General features: G+C 58.3%; 2 protein-coding genes across 2 annotated transcripts in view; one reads left to right on the forward strand and one right to left on the reverse strand.

Moving 5' to 3' along the window:
* PPL (periplakin) overlaps positions 1-989 on the reverse strand; it is a 31,126-nt gene extending 30,137 nt beyond the window's left edge. The window contains exon 1 of the mRNA XM_058035746.1: positions 879-989. Coding sequence (XP_057891729.1) covers positions 879-940 — 62 coding nt within the window. The 5' untranslated portion in view covers positions 941-989. The remainder of the gene's footprint in view (positions 1-878) is intronic.
* An 8,229-nt stretch (positions 990-9,218) lies between these two features.
* The window catches only part of LOC131090301 (syntaxin-binding protein 4-like), a 50,760-nt gene continuing 37,999 nt past the window's right edge, over positions 9,219-21,979 (forward strand). The window contains exons 1-2 of the mRNA XM_058035589.1: positions 9,219-9,281; positions 19,650-19,723. Of these exons, the coding sequence (XP_057891572.1) occupies positions 19,657-19,723 (67 nt within the window). The 5' untranslated portion in view covers positions 9,219-9,281; positions 19,650-19,656. The remainder of the gene's footprint in view (positions 9,282-19,649; positions 19,724-21,979) is intronic.

The raw sequence follows: 21,979 nt of genomic DNA on the forward strand, positions 1-21,979 counted from the left end.
ATTAATCGCAACATCCACCTCTGTGGAAACACATCCCGGCTCAGGCAGGGGCTGGGGACTGTCCAACATCCAGCCCAGAGAGGCCGAGCCTTCCTGCGGAGGGATTTTTACACCTTTTCCCTTTTATCAGTGACCTTTCACAGGGCGCATTCAACACCCTGCTTTTCTTTCTTTCTTTTTTTTTTTTTTTTTTTTCTTTTTCTTTTAGCCAACCAGTACAAGCGAAAGGCGTCCCCACCCCGCCAGAGAGAGCCGAGGAAACGACGATGGACCGAATCCTCGGTCCGGAGGGAACAGGGGCCAAGGTGGAGAACAACCAGACTATTTTCTCCTAAGATCTGACGCAGCACACACCTGGCAAGGGAAGGAACCTGCTCGCCGGAGCTGCTGCCATGGGAGGGGAGCTGGGAGAGACAATCCCTGTGCCCACAGCCGGGGCAGGAGACGGACCCAGCTCGGGGAGGAGCTGGCACCGCACGGGGGGGCAAACACCGCAGCTCGCACTCGACTCTCAGGGCTCCACCAGCGCCCAGAGCGTGCCCGCACCTCGAGGCTGTGGGAACACTTCAGGGTTCCTCTCCTCGGGGTTGCCCACACTTTAGAGTGCCCACACCTCGGTGGTGCCCACACCTCGGTGCTGCCCACACCTCCGGGGGCAACCACTCCTGGGGAGGTGCCGACACTTGGGGGTTCCACACCTCGGGGGTTCCCACACCGGGGGGATTCCCACACCTGAGGGGGCTCCCACTCCTCGGGGGGCTCTCTCTCCTCGGGGGGCTCAGCTCCGCCGAGCGGGCGGGATGCTGCGGGACGGGATCCCCGCGATCCCCTCTGCCCGTCCCGCGAGGAGCGGGGCTGCCCGGGCCCGGGTCACTCACCTCTTCTTCTGCACGGAGGGGCTGTATTTGCCTTTGTTGCGTTTCCTGAAGAGCGAGTGCATCGCGTCCCCGCACGGCGCCCGCCGCGCTCCTCCTGCCCGTCCCCGCCGCCGCCCGCAGCCTCTGCGCCGCCACCGGGCCGGGCCCCGCCGGGAGGCGGGACGGGGCAGCACCGCCTCTGCCTCCTGCGGCTCCTCCTGCTCCTCCTGCCTCCTCCTGCCCCTCCTGCTCCTCCCGCCGTGCCCATCCCAGCCCGCAGCATCCTCCCCTGGCTTTGGGGGCGCCCCTGGGAGGGTCCCGGCAGGGTTGAGACCCCTCAGATGTGCAGGGGCAGGCACGGGCCCGGGATGGGCACAGGGGGCAGTCAAGGGGGGCTGCGGCTCCTCCCGGGAGGTTTCTGTGTTTGGGGATGAGCGGTGCTGGGAGCGTCCCTGCTCCTTCAGGGACATCGGCACTGCCGGGACAGCGCTGGTCTTTTCACACTGAGGGGATGGAGGGGGTCCAGAACAGAGCTGGGAAGGGGCTGGAGCACCAGGAGGGGCTGAGGGAGCTGGGAAGGAGCAAAGGAGGCTCAGGGGGGACCTTGTGGCTCTGCACAGCTCCTGACAGGAGGGGACAGCTGGGAACAGGGACAGGACAAGGGGAAAACAGCCTCAAATTGTGCCAGGAACGTTCAGATTGGATGCTGGGAAATCTTCGCTGAAAGGGTGGCCAGGCCCTGGCCCAGCTGTCGGGGCTGTGGTGGGGTCCCCATCCCTGGGGGGATTCAAAGCCCTCTGGATGTGGCACTTGGGGACAGGGTCAGTGGCAAATACGACGGTGCTGGGGGAGTTGGACTTGATGATCTGACAGATCTGCTCCGACCTCGAGGTCTCCATAAGGCACGGAGCTGCCTCCCCCAGGCCCCCCGCAGCCTAAGAGGTTTTGCTCACACATGCCCACAGCAGTCAGCAATTAGGACCAGCTCTGGCCTTTTTATCCCGGGATTTTGTGCCCATGCGGGATTAAAGCCCTGATTGTAGCTTCCCCACCAGCCCCAAATCCTCTGTTCTGGGGGCAAGTCAGTGCACGCTGTGACCTATTGATCCCGATCCCTGCGTGTGCCGGATCCGGGGCGCCCTTAAAGAGCTCCGAGCGCTGCGGGCCCGGGCACTCCCGGCCGGGGGAGCGGGGAGGCGGCGGGGCCGGCAGCCACAGCGCAGGCAAGTGCGGCTTCGCGTCCCTGTGTGTCCGTCTGTCTGTCCGTGTTGCTCTGTGTGTGTTTGTGGCAGTCCCCTCCATCCCATTCTGCCGCGGTTTGTGCTCCTGGCTCGTTGAGGAAGTGAGAGCTGTTCCCGGGCTCTGGCACTGCTGCCTGGCTCTGCCATCCCCTGAGCTGTGAGGAACCCACAGCCCGAGCCCCACAGAGCCCCGAGCCCCCCGGGCTGGGCTGTCACCCCACGCACAGCAGCTCTTGGTGTGCCCCATCCAGCCAAGCTGCTTTGCTGCTTGGCCAGCGGGGATGGGTTTAAAACCCTCACTGGGGCCCAGGGTGGTGCTGGAGGTGGATCAGCTGGGGCTGGGGGCGGCAGGGTCCTGCTGGCATTGAGCCCAGCGCTGTCACTCGGTGCTGGGTGTGCTGGTGTGAGGCTGGAGCAGCCCCCGAGAGCCAGAGCTGGGGCTGGGCCTCACCCTGGCCTGGCTGGGGCCGTCTCTGGGCCGTTCCTGCTGCCAGCCATGGCACCAGCTCCATCTGAACCATCACTGGGGTGTGAATTGCTCTCCATGGTGCCCAGCTTCTGTTCTTATTTCTAAATAGATCATGAGGATCCCCCGGGCAGGAACTGTTCATGTGATCCCCAGAGCCCGTTATCCCCTGGCATCCCTGGCACTGCCTGGAGCCTGGCACCCTCAGTGCCTGCCATGGCCTCAGTGCCAGCCTCCTGCCCGTGCTGAGGAGCACACGGTGTTCCCCTGGGTTTTGGGAGGAGGGTTTTGCCGGTGCTGAGGTTCTTTTGGAGGCTGTGAGCATCCCTGCCCTCCCTGCAGCCCCACAGAGAGGAGCTGAGGGGAGAAACCCAGCCCGGCTGCTTTTGCTTCACTGTCTGAAATCCTGCACATCCTTACTCGGCTCTGGAAACACTTTCTGCTTTTTGTGCTTTGGGATCCTCCCCCCATCTCTAGCAGCAACATGTTCTGGATGCTCAAAGGACTGATTGCTCCTCTTAAAGCTCCCAGAGCCATCCCAGAGCCCCCCTTCTTGACCCTGTGGGAAGGTGAGCAGAGGTTTAGGGATGAACTGCCTCTGCCTACCAGGGGGTTTGCTTTCCATCTCCTCCTGTGCCAGTTCTGCAGCCTTAATCCTCCTAATCTCCCCACATCTCTGGCGTGGCTCATTTTTGTGTGCAAATGCCCTTGAGAGCAGCAAAATTGCAGCTGCTGGGTGAAACACCAGGCGGAGAGAAACCCTGGTGTAGTGGAAATCTCTGTCTTATGTAAACTGCCCAGGCACTCTGCCTTTGCCTTGGCTTGGGATCAGAGGCACTGCACACCCTCTGTGCACAGGGTGCTTTTGGGGACCTGGGGGCCTGTGCTTTGGGGGTGCTGGCAGCTCTTCTCCAGCTCTGGTGCCTGCCCAGAGCACAGCACAGCCCGTGCTGGAGTTCCCTCCTCGGCTGGGCTCTGCCAGGGTTGGTTTTGCAAATGAGCCTCTGGGTGGCTTTGCTGCTGCAGCTGCTCCCTGCTGTGCTCTGTGCCTTCCCCTCTGCTGCTGCTGGTGTCCAGGTGTCCAGATGTCTACATATCCAGACATCCAGGTGTCCAGGTGTCCAGGTGTCCAGCCCAGGTGCCACCGGCTCCTTGGAGCCACCTGAGCCTGGGGAAGTGGGGCTGTCCTGCCAGCCTGGCCCCTGCCATGCCCCACGAGCTGCCCCATGAGCTGCCCCAGGTGTGGCTGGTGGGAGGATGCCCAGCCCCAGGGTGCTGCACCCACCCAGATGAGTTCCCTTGGCTCCTTCCCAGCCCTGAAACACCCACGGAGCTCCTTCCACGGAGCCAAGCCCCTCGACAGAGGCAGCAATGTGGCAATATTGACTTAACCTGGGGAAGAATCTCCTGAGCTGCTGCCGCTGCTGCGGGAGGGGAGCGGGAGGGGAGCACGTTTTATGCAATGAGATGACATTTTGCTGGCAAGCCCTGCTCTGGCATCCCACACCCTGCTCCACCCTGTGCCAGCCCCAGCACCCGGCCCAGGCCGACCCTGCTGCCCAGGGCACAGGATGGGCACCAGCCTGGGGGTCTCACTCCCTGCTCAGGGTCTCACTCCCTGCTGAGGGTCCCAATCCCTGCTGAGGGTCTCACTCCCTGCTCAGGGTCTCACTCCCTGCTCAGGGTCTCTATCCCTGCTCAGGGTCTCTATCCCTGCTCAGGGTCTCACTCCCTGCTGAGGGTCTCACTCCCTGCTGAGGGTCCCAATCCCTGCTGAGGGTCCCAATCCCTGCTCAGGGTCTCACTCCCTGCTCAGGGTCTCTATCCCTGCTCAGGGTCCCAATCCCTGCTGAGGGTCTCATTCCCTGCTCAGGGTCTCACTCCCTGCTGACACCTGAGCCACATCCTTGGCCACCCCCCTGTGCCCACCATCCCACCCCACTCAGCCCATTGTAATTTGGGATGGCACCAGGGCTGGGTGGGTGATGCCAGCACCACCATTAGGGTGGTGCCATCCCCTTCCCCATGGCCCCAAAGGCACCGTGGCACTGTCCCCAGGGTTCTGGGGACCCATCAGAGCAGAGGAGGCAGGCATGGAGATGATCAGCCCCGGCAGTGTTCCTCAATGAGGAATTTCCAGATTTCACTTCTGATGGAGGGGAGGGGGGGTTGAGGCAAAACAACTTGGAAATCTCTTCCAAAAGCTCGATGGAACACAAACAGCAGTAGATGAGCCAAAATCTCATTTATTCTCTGGGTGGGGAGTTTGTGGCAGCCCCAGGAGGGCCCAGCTGAGCTGCCGGCCCCCACGGCAGCGATTGGGGTGGGGAGGGAGTTCCTCTCGCCGGGCAGGAAAGCGGGGCACTGAAACACTGAAACGCTGAAACACCTCCGTGCTTCCTCCTGGCGGCTCCCACGTGCGCAGGAATGCGGCCGTGCCCGTTCCTGGCTGCTCCCGAGCCGGCCGAAACCTCCCCCAGCTCCGTTTGGGGCTGTTTGCTCTGAAATCAGCGTCCAGCACGGCTGCTCCGGCCCCAGCCCCAGCCCCTGCCGGCCTCGAGGGCTTTGGGTGGCTCTGGTGGCACCTGGTGGCTCAAAGGAGCGGGCTCAGGGCTCCTCAAAGGGTGAGGAAGAAATAGAATAAAACAAGTGCATGGCTGCCGATGCTGAAGGATGGGAGAGCTCCTGTCGCAGCAGGGAAGTGCTGCCCTTTTTCTGCTGCCCTTTTTCTGCTGCACTTTTTCTGCTGCACTTGCTGCTTTGAGCCCAAGTGCCATCAAGGGACTCAATACTGAGCAAACACCAAGCGAAAGCGGGCGCAGGCAGCCAAGCAAAACAAAGGCTGAGAGAGGCCGGTGCTCTGACTCATTTGGCATGGAAATGCAGCACGGAATAAATTAAGTTTGGCTCTTCCTCCTCCTCCTCCCGGCATAGAGGTACAGAGCGGGAGGGCTGCATTGTCACCGTGCTGGGTGGCTTTGGGTGCACTGGGGAGGCACAGGGACATCTGCACCGAACTGGGGGAAAAGGGGAGAGGGGGACACAGCCACCCTGGCAGGCGCCTGTCCTGTGTCCCCAGCCGTGAGTTTGGAGTGGCACTGAGCTGTGCACAGCTGGGCTGGATGGTGAGGGCAGAATGTGCATCCAGCAGCAGCTTCTCTGGGTCCTTATTCTCCTGTCTCATGAAGGGATGGGGTCCCAGACCCCCAGTGGGGACACACAGGTGTCATCATCATCATCATCATCATCATTGAATCATTGTGCAGTGATTTGGGTTGGAAGGGACTTAGAGCTCATCCAGTCCCCCTGTGCCAAGGCAGGGACACCTTCCACTAGACCAGGTTGCTCCAAGACCCATCCAACCTGGCCCTGAACATTTCCAGGGGCATCCAGAGCTCCTCTGTGTCCCCTGTGCCCCTCGGTGGCACGGTGCTGCAGCCCTGAGCCCTGATCCTGGCTGGGACCACTCTGCCACAGCGCCTCAGAACACATCGAGAGGCAGAAAAAAGGTCAGGGCTTCACTGCAGCCTTTGGCCTGTGATGTAAAGAGTGGGAATTTCCGGGGTGTAATGTTTGCATCTCTATAAATATGCAGTGGAGCGCACCCAGGGGCAGCTGCCTGCGATGGGCGAGGGCGATAATGAACGCCCCGCTTCCTCCAGCGCGGGGAGAAGGGCAGGGCAGGGCCGGTGATTCACGGCCCCGGGGATGCTGTGACCCCCAGGGCTGCGGGGACAGGGGACACATCCCTGGGGAGCCGCGGGAGGGCGGGCAGAGGATGGCCCGGCACTGCGGGCCCGGTGGCACCGGGGCGGGCACGGGGCGGCCCCGCCGCTGTGTCCAGCCGGGCTCTGTCCCGCCCCGAGCGGGTGACACGGCCTCAGACAATCCCGAGCGGCGAGATGGGAGAGGCCGCCCTGCCCCGAGCCCGCCCGCTCCCCGCGGTTTCGGCAAACCCAGGGCCCGTCCTGTCCCGGCAGCACAAACCAGTCCCGGCAGCCACACCCGGCACCGCCCGGCCCGCCTGGCACAGCCCCGGCACCGCTGGGCTGCGGAGGGCATGCCCCCCAAACAGCCCCAAACCCGCCCCGATGGATGGGGGTGCCCCGATGGATGGGGGTGCTGGGCTGAGCCCAAAGCAGAGCCGCTCACAACGTGAGGGGGTGACAGGCTGGTGGCGCTGCCCTGGGCGGAGGGCTGTGCCTCCTCAGGGGACCTGGCACCGGCACCGCTGGGCTGCGCAGGCCGTGCCCCCCAAACACCCCCAAACCCGCCCTGGGGTGCCCCGATGGATGGGGGTGCTGGGCTGAGCCCTAAAGCAGAGCTGCTCACAGCGTGGGGTGGTGACAGGCTGGTGGCGCTGCCCTGTGCCTCCTCAGGGGACCTGGCACCGGCTGGGAGGGACAGGGGAGGCGGTTTTGGCGCGGCACATCCTGCACAGTCACTCGCAAAGGATGCGAGCGGGATGGGCCTCAATTCCCCGCCTTGTCCCGGCGGCAGCGCCCTGGGGCAGCACCCCGGGCCCGGCCCGGCCTCGGGGCCCTCCCTGCTCTTGGTCACGGCGTGGGTGACAGGGCTGGGGCGGCTGTGCTGCCCCACGGAGCCGGATGTCCCCATCGGTGTCACACGGGCACCCTGAGCTCCCTGCCCTGGCAGCCGCGGGATGGGGAACAGAGGCTGCACACACAGGGCACCCATCACAGGGGCAGTGCCAGCACACACAGGGCACCCATCACAGGGGCAGTGCCAGTGCACACAGGGCACCCATCACAGGGGCAGTGCCAGCGCACACAGGGCACCCCCTCTGCTGCTCAGAGCTCTCCTCTGCTGGTCCTCACATGTCCCACCCTGAAGCAGTGACATAAAGCTGTGCCAGGGCAGGTTTAGGTTGGAGATCAGGAAAGGTTCTTCCCCCAGAGGGTGCTGGCACTGCCCAGGCTGCCCAGGGAATGGGCACAGCCCCGGGGCTGCCAGAGCTCCAGGAGGGCTTGGACAGCGCTGCCAGGGATGCCCATGTGGGATTGTTGGGGTGTCTGTGCAGGGACAGTGGCTGCCCTGGATGATCCCACTCAGGATATTCCATGATTTCCTGTGCCAGCACTACCTGGAGCTGGGGGGGATTGATGAGCACAGGAGCTGGCCCTGGGGAGGCTGGTGCCATTCCCAGGCCACCCCAGACACAGACAGATGCATTTCATAATCCCCAGGTCTCACCTAATCCCCAGGTCCCAGCCACCCCCGGCTGCTGCCCTGGGATCAAAACTGGTGGGGAGAGGGAGAAATGAAATACACAAAATGCAGTGGCTCGGTGCTCATCCGGGACTTTCCCATCGCCCTGAATCAGGGCCTGTCCGTCCATCCTGCTGTCTGTGCATCCTGCTGTCCATCAATCCCACCCACAGCTGGATGTGGACAAACATGACTGGGCTGGCTGTGGCTTCACTGCTCTGGGATAATTCACATTCCAGGATAATTCCCCACTTCAAACAGTTTCCATCTGCCCACCAGCGCTCACTCCCAGGGCTTTCCTAAATAGTCTAAAGGATAATTTGGTTGCTGGGGTAGGATCAGAAGACTTTAAACAGGAAGGGAAAATATCCAAATGCAAGACTTGTGCCCCATATTAGATAATATACTTATATATATAAAATATAAAATAATATACTTATTTATATAAAATATTATCATGCAGTGGCCAGGGGTGGGGGGAGCCCTGAGTGCTGCCACAGCCCAGGCTTAGTGCAGGTCAGAGATGCCTACAATTATCTGTAAATAGTTTGTGGTCCAGGTTAACCATGGATCACAACCATCATTAATGATTATAACCACCATTAATGATTACAGCCATCAGCAGCAGCCACTGCAGGTGTAGGGTGAAGGAGGGGGGGGCCTGAAGGGCTCCCTGTGCCAAAATAAACGCTCGGATTATGGGATCAGGGTGGGCAGGGACAGCGGGACGGTGGCACACGGGCGATGGGACACTTTGCTGGCTGCCGTGGGGGTCCCGTGGTGGCCGTGGCTCCCTCCCAGCCCAGGTGTGGCCCAGCCCCGCTGGTTGGAATCAGCCACACTGCGGGTCCCGGCCCGGCCGCTCTGTCCCTCTGTCCCGCTCTGTCGCTCTGTCCCTCTGTCGCTCTGTCCGGCAGGGTTTATCTGGGGGCCGGCAGAGGGGCGATCACATGCTCGCTCGCCCGCCCGGCCGGGATTAGGTGCAGCCGCTGCGGCGGGGAGCGGTGCCAGGGAGCGGCGGTGCCAGGGAGCGGCGGTGCCCGGAGCGGCGGTGCCAAGGAGCGGCGGTGCCCGGGAGCGGCGGTGCCAGGAGCGGCGGTGCCCGGGAGCTGTGGCCGTGGCCCCGCAGCCGCCCGGGGCACTCGGAGCCCATGGCCCCGGGCAGCGGGAGCCGGCCGCGGCTGCCCCCATGATGAACCTGCTGCAGCCCCCTGGCCGGGCCCTGGAGCGCTTCGATGGGCTCTCCCTCATTTACTGGTGAGCGGGATGCGCCCCGACCCCGGGAACGGGATCCCGGGAACGGGAGCCCGAGCCTTGGATCCGCTCTGCAGGGATGGCCTTGGGGAGGATGCTGGGCTCGGTGACCCCGCGGCTCTTGGCGGAGTTGCTTTGATTGGGTTCATTTTCGGGGTTGCTTTGATCGCGTTCATTTTCGGTCCGTGCGGGGCAGGGTCCGGTGGGGGTCCCGCGGCTGCACCGACCGCTCAGGTGAGGCCGGGAGCAGCCAGGCTGCCAAAGGGGATTGATTTTCCAGGCAGCACCAGGGGAGCACCCCCAGCCCCGGGGAGCAGCTGTGGCGCTGCTGCAGCCGCAGTTCTGCTGCGGGCTGTCCCCTCCGGCAGGAGCTCCAGCAGGGCCCGGTGCCGGTGCCGGGAGCGGAGCGGGGCGCGGAGGGGACGGGAGGTGGCGGCGGCCGCGGATGTCTGCGCTATGTAGGGCACGGAGAGCGCGGCCGTGCCCGGGCCAGGGTTCAGAGCGTGCGGCTTTAGCCGATTAACTGGGGGTCAGTGGGCCGGAGCCAGCGCCGGCCTGGGCCCCGCCGGGCTCTCCGGGACCACCGTGGGTTCGGCGGAGCCTTGCTCGGGACCGGGCCGGAGCTGGGCTCCCCCCAGCCGGGACCGCGGCCGGGGCACGCTGGGGGCGGCCGGGGCCGGTCCGTGCCGTGCCGGACACGATGCACCTGCGGCTGAAGTAGGTCAGGGGAGCCAGGGCTGGGGGCCGCGGGGCTGCGCCCCCGGCGTGCCCGCGGGATGGGCAGGGCAGCAGCCCGGGGTCACCGACACCGAGCCGGGCCTTGGGAGGCGGTGCTGGGGCTGCTCTGCTGCTTTTGGGGGCGCAAAGGGCAGAATCGGCTGCCGGTGGGAAGGAGGAGGTGCAGGACAGGCGTGGCTGTGCTGGGGCAGGGATACCAGGTGGGGGCTGATGCTGTGGGGCCGTGGGGTGGATTTGGGGCCCCTGGCCATCCTTGGCTCCATGGGGCTGCTGAGCCCTGGTGCCCTGCGAGGCAGAAATGCTCAAACCCCATTTTCCACCTCACATGGAATTTGGAATGCTAAAATGTTGGGTCGAACCGTCCCTCAGCTTTGCCCACTGGGCCGTGTTTGGTTCGGGAGGAGAGGGGTGGTCGGGGGGAGCGTCCCCCACATGTGGCGGTGCCAGATGTGCTGGCTGGTGTCCGTCTGTCCGCCGGCCCCGCCGGGACGCGGCGAGGATGGCGAGCAGATGGCAGGGAGATAACACCTCCCCGGCCCTCCAACAGGGATGACCCCGCTCTGCCGCTGATTAAAAGATTAATTTTGGAGTTTGAAATAGGAATTTGATAAATAAACGCGAGCCCTCGGCAGAACCTCACCCGGCTGGCAGCATCAGCGCGGGGGCGGCGGCGGCCGTGGCCGGAGCAGCGGCTCATCCCTCGTTCCTCATCCCTCATTCTCCATCCCTCATTCCTCATCCCTCGTTCCTCATTCCCCATCCCTCGTTCCTCATCCCTCATCCTTCATCCCCCATCCCTTGTCCCTCATTCCCCATCCCTCATCCCTCATTCCCCATCCCTTGTCCCTCATCCCCCATCCCTCATTCTCCATCCCTCCTCCCTCTTCCCTCGTCCCTCATGCCCGGCTCTCCCGGTGGTGATGCCAATGGTTCTCCTGCAGCTGGAAGCTCTAAGCCAGTTTTGCAGTGCTGGTTTCTGTGCAGGAGCTCGGCCAGAGCCAGCAGGAGCTCAAACAGCCCCGAGGGGGCCGCCGGGGCCGGGCAGGGCTCGGGGCCTGGCCCTCTCTGTGTTTAGGGATTCACTTGGGTGAATTTCGTGCTGTGGTTCTCAGGATTTCTCCCATCTGTGGGGTGGACAGGGGGTGGCCAGGCCTGCAGAGCAGGTCCTGCAGCCCCCACCAGCCCTTGTTAATAAGTTTATAACCAGTGCAATCCCACAGCCCAGGGGATTTAGGCAGGCAGGATGATTTATAATCCTGTTAACCCTTCACAGCAGTTGACACCCAAACAGGGGCCATGGGACCAGTCCCCAGGTGAGCATCAAATCACTTCTGATGGGAAGGGGAGGAGGAGGAGAAAGGCTTCCTCGTGAGAGAGGTGTTATCACACCTTGGAGCTGCTGTGGTGGAAATGAAGGCCCTGTTTGAGCTTTCCCCTGTGTTTGTGTTAATCCCCATCTCAGGGGTACATCCAAGGGTTGGGCTGGAGCAGATGTTGGGGGATGTTCAGCTCAGCTGGGCTCTGGCATAAATGCCTTTCCTAAAACTCCAGGGCAGACCAAGCCTGACCTCCCTTCTACCTTAAACAATCTCTCCTAATTGCTGCAGGACAGGTTGAATTGATAATTCATAATTGCAGAGGTTCTTTTTGCCTTCTCCCAACCAAAACCTTTTGGAGCAGCACAGGGAGATCTGTGTGTTGATGCCCATTGGAAGAGAGCTGTAACCCTTGCTGTGGTTTAACCAAGCCCCAGCAGTGTCCAGGAGCAGCTCTGCCAGGCAGGTGCCCACGCACTGAGCATCTTCTCCTGAGCAAGAAGAACCTCCAGAAATGCTCCACCACTCTTGGCCTGATGCATAATTGTCGATGGCATCAGGTTCCTCCTGCAAGCCCCTCTCTCCCTGGGGTGAAGGGGATGGGCAGCAGGGATCTGACTGTCAGACAGCAGAGGGTCATTGGGATGAGCCCCTCACGCTGCAGAAATCCACAGGCTGAGAAGGGTGATGGAAATGGGGATGGAGTTTAGGGGAGGGTGATACAAGGGGCTGAAGAACAGGAAAGCCTGACCAGCAGTGAGGTGGATCTCTGGCTGCCCGAGGTCTCTGTGGCTGGTGCAGTGTCCTGGGAGAAGGGGATTTTCCTCCCTGAGGAGTGAGAACGTGCCTCAGCCTCAGGGGAGCCACTCTCCTCCAGCAGGAGGAGGAACAAGCACTGAGAACAGCCCGGCCATCAGATACTCCTCACTCTGCATTGTCAGGCTGGGCTTGGGAGGGAGCGAGGTGACACCAGCAGGAGTGGGGAGGGTGAAACGCCCCCCAGGAGCCCCCTGTGACCTCTGAGGGGTCAGGGGGAGGGATTGAAGGAGCTCTGGGGCCCACAGGGTCCCTGGGAGGAGGAAAGAGCCCAGGGCTGTGGGGACAGGGGTGGCAGCCCTGCCCATGGGGATGGAGACCACAGGCTTAGAGGAGCAGTGTCACCCCCCAGGGCTGGCTGCAGCCACTGCCACCCTCTGCCCACCTGCAGCTGGTGCCCAGGGAGATGCTGAGCCCAGGGCTGGGCTGGGAGCACAGGATTGCCCATCCCTGAGTAGTCCCTGTGGGACCTGCCTGGTCCATCGCCACAATTTTGGCACTGTGGTTCCCTTGGGTGCAAGTTACTGCTGAGGTGGTTCCAGCTGGACATGAGAGGAAAACTTTGGGAACAATCAGCCTTTGGAATCACTTCCCAGAGACGTGGTGCATCCCCCAGTGCTGGATACTTCCAAGGCTCAGCTGAGCAGGGTGCTGGGCTGTCTTGCCCAGACTGTACTTTGGACAAGAATGGTTGCACCAAGCGCTCCTCCAGGTCCCTTCCACCCCGGTGTTCCATGATTGTTTGTTCCCTCTTCTGTTCAGACTTGTCTGTGAGCATCTCTGATCTCCTGAGCTCATCTGAAGTGACTCCATGGGTGCTATTGTGAGAACACCGTGGGCTGCACCGTGGGCAGCTCCCTCCCAGCTCCTTCCCAGCTGATTGGTTTTTCGATTTATCCCCAACGCTTTGTAGCTGATCCTGCAAGCAGCACAGTTGCAATTTTCCAACTTCTAATCAGATGGAGAAACCTCTGCAGCCTACACTGATCTTGTTGTGTCATGAAGTGAACTCACCCACTAATGATCCCGAGTTCCTGCTGCTCCCCGGGGTGGGAGGATGGCAGAGACCGTGACCCAGTGCCCCGCTGGGGTGAGCCCTCCCACCTCCGCCTCCTTAATGCTGCTTTCCGGTGCCAAAAGGCCTCAGACAGATCTCACTTCCACTGCAGGATGTCTTTCCACCTCTAATCCCCACCCACACAAACCTGCTTGGACTCTGCTCCTCTGCTCAGCCGGGCACAGAGGCTCCCTGCGGGCTCAGGGTGCTGCTGTCAGCACGGCCTCCCCTTTTCCTCTTTTTCTCTTTTTCCCCTTTTCCCCTTTTCCCCTTCTCCTTTTCCTCTTCCTCTTCCCCTTTCTCCTTCCCCTTTCTCGTTCCCCTTTTTCCCTTTTCCCCTTTTCCCCTTTTCCCCTTTTCCCCTTTTCCCCTTTTCCCCTTTCCCCTTTTCCCCTTTCCCCTTTTCCCCTTTCCCCTTTCCCCTTTCCCCTTCCCCTTTTTCCTTCCCCTTCTCCCCTTCACCTTCTCCTTTTTCTCTTCCCCTTTCTCCTTCCCCTTTCTCCTTCCCCTTTTCCCCTTCCCCTTTTTCCTCTTTTCCTCTTTTTCTCTTTTCCCCTTTTACCCTTTCCCCCTTCCCCTTTTCCCCTTCCCCTTTTTTCCTCTTTCCCCCCTTTTTTCCCCTTTTCCCATTTTCCCCCTTTTTTTTTCCCTTTCCCCCTTTCCCCCTTTCCCCCTTTCCCCTTTTCCCCTTTCCCCCTTTCCCCTTTTCCCCTTTCCCCCTTTCCCCTTTCCCCTTTTCCCCTTCCCCATCCCTGTGCCTGTGCCTGGCCAGTCTCAGGACCCTCCCTGGGGCTGTCCCTTTGTGGTTTGATGTGGTCCTGGGGGGATCTCAGGGATAACCCAGGGATGCTGCTATGGGATCCCCACGGGGTCTGGCCATGCCTGGTCACAGCTGCTCCCCTCTCCTGGTTCCTGGGTTTAGCCTCAATGCTGGGGCTGGAACAACTGAGATTATTCAGATTAATTCAGATTAATAATGGAGATGATGGTTCCATTTCTTGTACAGCCTCAACGTGGCCTGGAAATTACTCCATTGGTTCAAAACAACAATTTTTAGGCCCAGCTATTTATGGAACACAATGACATTTTGGGCTGTGAGGGTCTGCGTGGCTGTGGGGAACCCCCTGAGCCCTCAGTTTCAAAGGAAATGTGTTTCATGGGAGAGGAGCCTGGGGTGATGCCTCCTATGGAATTTGGGTTTGCTGCTGGACACGCTGCCCATGCCATGCCAACCCTGTCCAGCAGTGACACCAAACCCATCACTGCCCTCGTGCTCCAGCTGCTCCCAGCTCTGTTTGCTCCTTGACAAGGGCACACCTGGGTTGTTTTTTACCATAACTTTACTGTTGGTTGTACTTGTTTCAGCCATTCTCTTCCCCTCTTCTCTTGCTGAAACCCAAACCCATCACCACCACCTTCTCCAGTGCTTCCTCTTGGCGCTGGTTCCTGTGCCTCTCCCAGCGCTCCCAGTTTCACTCTCCCACACTTTCCTCTTCATGCTCTCCCAGAAAAATACACTGGAAATGCACCTGACTTGTGCTGACCCAGCATTTTTAACTCTGTGCTCCTGCTCCAAGACTCATTTTGATTCTATTTACAGTTTCACCCACCCCTGCTTATAAACGGTACTGTTAAGTAAAGCTGACTTATACAGTTTCACTCAACTTCCATTAAAAATATATTTTCCAAGCAAAAGTAATTTTCCCATTGGGAAAAAAAATTTCAAGGGGTTTTAAGCCCATTTTTCTAGAAGTCAAAGAAAAAGTGGACAACAAGTGAAACGTGTTTATTTGCTGTCCAGCCCCATGGGGCATCAATTCTCATTTCAATTATTCTTAATTCTTCTATTCTCTCACTTAAAAAGCTAAAATCTGATTTAAAATCTGAAGTCTCACCAGCAGTTCCCTGGGAGGAGAATCCTGGGTTGCCCTGGAGTGGCTCAGCTGGGTCCCAGCTCCACAAGGATCTCGAGCACACAACCCAGGCCCTTTCCCAGGGGAATGTTTGCCCTCAACACTGTTACACAAATGATCTACCCTGGGACCCTTGGGTAGATCATGGGCCCTTATAAATTCTTCCTGAATGTGATCCCAAGTTTTAAACCACTGAAAATCCTCTGAATTGTTTTTGTTGAAGATTCCTCTGATTGGAGATGCGTTAATGAATGGGAGCAGCAGCAGTGTCTGGTGCTTTGCCAGGTTTGGTGTGTGTTTTGGAGGATGGAACTGAGGAACTGAGTGTTTGGAGAGAAAGTTGGAAGCTGAGCATTGCTTCTCTTCCCTGAGGGCCTCTTGGATTTGGTTTTCATTTCTTTTACCAGCTTGTGGACAAGCCTGTGGTTTATTGCAACATCCCACCCAATGGGAAGGACCAGGAACCCCAGCCTGGGGCAGCTGAAGGACTTTGAGTCAGAAATGTGAGCCCCAAACACACCTGTGTAACCCTGAGTGTAGAAATTGTTCCCTGAGATGCAGAAATCAGGGTGGGTGAATTGCTAAAGTGCCAGGCAGGAAAATTTCCCCATTTTCCTGAAAGTTTTGGCTTGGCCTGGCTCCAGTGAGCTTTCCTGCAGCCCCTCTGAAACTGGGCAGAGAAGTGACCTTATCACAGAGCCACAGAATGCTTCAGTGGGAAGGGACCTTAAAGATCATCTCATTCCACTCCCTGTCTTGGGAATGGACCCCTTCCAACCTGCCTTTGGAGATTTCCATGGATCCAGGGGCAGCCACAGCTTCTCTGGTCACCCTGTGCCAGTGCTTCAACTTTATCCCACTGCCATTGCCTCCAGTGCTTGTGCAATCCCTTCAGCATCGCTGATTTATCCCAGCCAAGACTTTGGCCCGTGGATTGGGGCAGGAATTGTGGGACAATGCATCAGCAGAGTCCCAGGGCATCTGGGATGGTTGTACACGGTGTTTTGGTGGTGGTTTGATGGTGTTTTGGTGGTTTTTGGTGGTATTTTGGTGGTGGGATGGAAAGGTATCTTCCTCTGACCAGGAAGGTTCTTGATGCATCAGAGGACTCAGGGTGTAATCCTGAGTGTGAGTGGCAGGAGCTGCTGGGTGAGGGGTGCCCAAAAGGTCACCCCAAGGTGGGCATGGTGCCAGGGCTCCCCTGCCCCTCAGGGAGCTGTGCCCTGGTGTGGAACAGCTCCCACTGCAGAGTGGGCACAGAGGGAGGGTTCCACAGCCCAGCATTGAATTCCTGTGCATGTTCTGCCACAAAACCTCCTGGCCAGCCTTGAACGAGGCACCAATACCCAGAGCTGGTGATCATCGGGTCTTGGACTCTCCTGCCTTAGTTTTTGTCTCTCCAGCAGATTTGGAGATGGGCCCAGGTTCCACCCCTCAGGCTTAGCCTGCTTCAGCCAAAGCCTTGGCGAGGATGTGGAGAGCCAAAAATTAAGGCAAGAGAGCCAAAAATTAAGGCAGGAGATTCCAACATCTGATGACCCCACATCTTGCTGTGCTGGAGTGTGCAAAATGATCTATCACCAGATGCATCTATGTTTGTCTAGTTGGCATTACTTATCCAAATTTTATTTTTTTAGCTAGATAATTTAATTCTTAGGAAAGTTTTGGCCACCTGAAGGTCAAATCTATTCAGGTTTTATACGGCATCTGAATGTCCTCAAGTGAAAACAATTTTAAAAAAAGAAGACAAAATGCAGGAGAACATTTCCAATTTGTCTTTGTTTTGAAGCACTTTGCACGAGGCCATCGGGGAACATCCAGCTGATAAAATCAGCTGTTCAAGCATGGGAAGAGCAACATCCATCCAGCAGCTTGGACTCAAGGGATGGTTTGGCAAGGGGTGGCAGTGCCAGGCGTGGCCACAGTGGCTGCAGTCAGAGCTCTGCTAACGAGGGCAGGGGCCACTAATGGGGCCTGGCCAGGAGCCTGCTGAGACATGGGACAGCACGAGGAGAACACTGATGGGGAGGCAGGCACAGGAGCTCCCTGTGACCTCAGATGTCCCCCAGAGCTGGCTGGGATGCAGGACCAGTGTCCTCCTTTAGGTCCAGGGGAGGACATTTCCCTTCTCAGGAAAGCCACCAGAGCTTTCCTCCTGCTCCTGCCAAGCCCCAGGGTGGCTCTTCTGGTCCGTTCCCATCAATGGCAAACCTTGGATAATCTTATTTCATCCCCCCATCCCACAAGACAGGGGTGCTGCTGCTTCTCCAGCTGGGTGGTGGCACCAAGATAGGGATGGAGCACACAGCCTCAAGCTGCACCAAGGGAAATATAGGTTGGATATTAGGGAAAAGTTTTTTACTGATAGAGTGATAAAGTTCTGGAATGTTCTGCCCAGGGAGGTGGTGGAGTCACCATCCCTGGGTGTGTTTAACAAAGCCTGGATGTGGCACTGGGTGCCAGGGTTTAGGTGAGGTACTGGGGCTGGGTTGGACTCGATGATCTTGAAGGTCTCTCCCAACCCCGTGATTCTGTGAATTCTCTGGCTGTTCAAAGGCAAGTCAGGCTTTTGAGCTCCCAGCACGCAGGGGACAGCTGAACTTGTCCTGCATTAAGAAGGAAATCCTGTGGGCTGGAAAAGATGCTAAAAGGAAAAAAATCAACATCAACCCTAAACCCCCTAACTGCCACAGTCTGTTCCTGCTTCCAGAGCTCTGCTATGGATTTTAACCCTTTAGGGATGGTGACTGCACACCAAACACTGCCCTCCATCCCTGCAGGGGCCGTTCCCAAGAGCACATCCAAGGAATCCCCTTGTGCTGAGGATGAGGGGCCAGCCCTGCTCCAGCCCCGCGCCTGGAGGGGCCGCACTGGCCCCGGCTTGCGTAAGCTTTAATCTAAAGTTGGAGATGTTTTGAGCTGATCTGTGTTAATGTTGGGAGGAATTAACATGCATACGGGGACACCACGTGATGCCCTCCGACCTCCCCCTTTTTTTTTTTCCTTTTTTTTTTCCCATTTTTTTCCCCCATCACTTTAACGGATTCCTGCCAAATCTGAGCGGTGGTGCCGGGCAGGGCCGGGCTGGCACCGCCGCCACGATGCCCGCGGTCTCTGTGCTTTACAAGGGAGTCATCATCATCAGCAGGTAATGGGGATGGAATTGCTCAACAGAAACAGTTCCAGCCCAGGCTGTGCCCTGTGGCTTCCCCCGGAGCGGGGTTGGGATGCAAGGATGGCAGGAGGAGCCCCGGACTCCGGCACTGGTTGGGTTTTGTGCTTTGGTGGTGTTTGAGGCTGGTTGGGTTTTGTGCTTGGGTGGCATTTGAGGCTGGTTGGGGTTTGTGCTTTGGTGGCATTTTGTGCTTTGGTGGCATTTGAGGCTGGTTGGGTTTTGTGCCTTGGTGGCGTTTTGTGCTCGGGGCTGCCAGGCAGCCGTGCCTCGGCGTGGGGATGATGATGATGATGATGATGATGATGATGATGATGATGATGATGATAAGGGTTGATGGCAGGGATGATGATAAGAGCTGATGGTATCAAGGAGCATCTGCTCCACTGGAGCTGCAGCCGGTGGTGCCTGCCCTGATCCCGGCTCGCTCGGGGAATTTCCTCTGTGATTTACTCGAAATACCCTGAAAATCCCGAACCAGCCTGAATCCAGGGCTGCTCTGCCTCCCTGGGATGCCTTCGAGCTCCATTTTTCAATAGCCACATGTGGCCAGTTGTTTGTTCAGTCTTCAGTGAGGTGCAAGGATGGCAAGAAGGGGCACTTTTTATCATGGAGAAAACGCCTCCAGTCCGAATCTGAGAGGGGGAAGTTACTGGCTTTGCTGGACAGCTCGATATTTTGAGTTTTATTTTGGACTCCTGGTAAGTCCCTGCAGGTTATTCTTATCCTGCATCCTGCTGGATTTGGAGCTGCCTCTTGTTTCCCACGCTGCTGTTCCTCCTCATCCATGTTCAGATCTGGGACCTGATATGGATTGGGAAACACTTTCTCTCTTGGCACTCAGATGCTGGGGAGTGCTTTGGTGCCTCCTCAGCCCTGGTTTCCACCTGGCACATCTGGGTTGGGGTTTCAGATCAGGGCTCATCCATCCTGAGGAGCCCAAGGAGAAGTGCTGGTGGTCCCAGGTTTGGTGTCTGGCATCTGTGGTTGGGCAGGGTGGTTTTGGGGTCATTCATCTGGGAGCTTGCCTAAGGTGTTTAGGGGAGGCTGTGGGATGTTTTGGGGGAATCTCAGGTGTGTGATGCTCTTCCATCTGCTCTGGCTTGTGATGAGAAGCTCCCACCAGGCCAGGCATGACTGGGAGCAGTTCTTACATCCCGTTTTCCAGACCCTCTGCCTGCATTAAAAGCCTTGAGAGTGGATTGTGCCTGTGTGTGTTCATTCCAGGCTGTGTTTGTGAAGTGCTTTATTCCAGAGCAGGGCTCCCAGCTCTGATCTCATTTCCCAGGAGCTGCACAGCTGTGCAGCCCCGATAATCTGGGGTAATGAAGCACAGACAGGTCCAGCAGATTTGCTGGGTGGGGAGGATGATGCTCAGCCCTGCACATATTCTCTCATTTATCTGGGCACAGCTTGGGGGGGCTGGCTGGGCGCTGTTTTGCCCCTGTGGGTGCTGTGGTGGGGCTGTGCCTCAGCCTGGGTGTGTGCTGGGCTGGGAGGGACAATGCGCCCCAGGGTGTGCTGGCTGGGCACCTGTGCCCCTGTCCTTTATGGCCCATGACACAAAACTGCTCCTCTTGTCTCCCCCAGGACACTCATGGGACCGTACGGGATGGACCGAGCCGTGCACTGCTTCGACTTCTACGAGTGTGCAAACGGGCTGGGTGAGTACCAGGGCCTGGGGGAGTACCAGGGATGGGCTGTGCCTCAAACAGCCTCCAGCCCCAGAGCCTGGCTCAGGATGTGCCTCCCTGTGTGCAGGCCCGTGTCCCACTGCATCTTGTGCCTTGTACCTGCCTGCATTGAGCACCTTCTGCACCTTTTGCAGCTGTGGCATTAAAAGAATGTCAAAATCCCAACTAATTCCACGGTAATGGCGAGCAGCCAATGCAGGAGCCCAGGCCCACAGCCCCTTCCCTCAGCTGGATGAGCAGGAGGGGCCTTTCAGAATGTTTTGGATTAAATCAATTAAAATGATAAATAAATAGAAAAGCAGAAGCCCCAGCACTCCCCTGCCCCTCTGCAGACTTTTCCCCTGAAAAACCATCCCAGTGGGGGATGGAAGTGGGGGATGGAAGATGCTTCCTGCAGCACTCCTGAGGGCTGGGTGCATGAGCTGCCTTTGGAAAGTTTGGCCCACAGGGAAGGGAATGAGCACTGGGTGAGTCAGGTGTCCTCCCAGAGCACTCTGAACTTCAAAGCATGGGAGAGGAGGGAAAGGAGGAGGTCACATCCATCAGAACGTGACAGAGTCCCAGGTTCATGACACCCAGCCCAGAGGGATCCAGCAGAGCCTTTCTCTGACCTCTCTGTATCCAGTGGTGCTCTGCCATGGGCTTTATAAAAATCTGTTATCCTGCATCAGCATTTCACAGTCTCTCCCTTAATCCTTGATTGTGAGTGCAGCCCACCCTCCACAGAGCAGCTGGGGACCCTTGGTGAGACCCCTGAATGACCATTTGGGACAACTCCTGAGGAGTCACCAGAGAAACAAGTTCAGGTTTCCTGAGACCTGAGATTAATTATGGATTCATTATTGGCTGTTTCCAGCTCTGGCAGGGACAGCTCTGCTGACTCTTCCCACATTCATGGGGTTCATGGGAGCTCAGAGAAATTACTTTATTTGGTGAATATGATATTTTAATCTGCAGAGGTGGATTTGGTTGGGTTGATGGGATTTCAGCTGCTGGCTTAGATTAGCTCATTGAAGGAGGAGGCCCAGAAAAGCCTGATGGGGCCATCACTGACCTCTGGGAGAGGTGACAGACGTGGCAGCCCTTTGTGAGCCACTTCCTCGGGTTCCAGCTCCTCTCCTTTCCCCCAGTCTGGGCCTGAGGGTCTCTGCAGGGTCCAGCAGAACCTACAAAGCAAATTGTGATGTGCTGGAGGAAGCTACAATGATGTGCAATAATGTGGATTTCCTAAAGCCATCAGCTGCTGGCTTCACCCTCTCCTGTGGGGCTTGGAGCACTCAGGACAGGCAATCATCCTCCAGAAATCATGGAATGCTTTGGGTGGGAAGGGACCTCAAAGTCTCATCTCACTGCACCCCCCTGCCATGGCAGGGACACCTTCCACTGTCCCAGGCTGCTCCCAGCCCTGCCCAGCCTGGCCTTGGGCACTGCCAGGGATCCAGGGGCAGCCACAGCTGCTCTGGGCACCCTGTGCCAGGGCCTGCCCACCCTCACAGGGAACAATTCCCAATTCCCAATATCCCATCCATCCCTGCCCTCTGGCAGCTTAATCTTCCCTCTCTGATGAGTGCTGCTTACAGAATCCCTGTGTGCGCCAGAGGTGTCAGAGTGGGTTTATTTGGGAAAAGAAAGTGCCTTGATGAGTTTCTCAAGCTGAATGCAGGGTTATCCCAGCAGTTTCTCAGATGTTATCCCAGCATTTTCCCAGGTAGGATGAGGTGTTATTCCAGCAGTTTCTCAGGTGGGATGCAAGGTTTTCTCAGCAGTTTTTCAGGTAGGATGAGGTGTTATTCCAGCAGTTTCTCAGGTGGGATGCAAGGTTTTCTCAGCAGTTTTTCAGGTAGGATGAGGTGTTATTCCAGCAGTTTCTCAGGTGGGATGCAGGGTTATCCCAGCAGTTCCCAGATGGATGCAGGGTTATCCCAGCAGTTTCTCATGTGGGATGCAGGGTTATCCCAGCAGTTCCCAGGTAGACTGAGGGTTATCCCAGCAGTTCCCAGATGGATGCAGGGTTATCCCAGCAGTTCCCAGATGAATGCAGGACTATCCCAGGTGGGATGCAGGGTTATCCCAGCAGTTTCTCAGGCAGGATGAGGTGTTATCCCAGCAGTTCCCAGGCAGGATGAGGTATTATCCCAGCAGTTCCTTGGGAGCAGCAGCAGTGCTGGCTGCCAGGTCAGCGTTTGGCCGCGGGTCTGTTGCTCTGTGGCTTCAGGTGCAAACCCA

This window comes from Melospiza georgiana, chromosome 16, assembly GCF_028018845.1.
Source record: "Melospiza georgiana isolate bMelGeo1 chromosome 16, bMelGeo1.pri, whole genome shotgun sequence".
Lineage (NCBI taxonomy): Eukaryota > Metazoa > Chordata > Aves > Passeriformes > Passerellidae > Melospiza > Melospiza georgiana.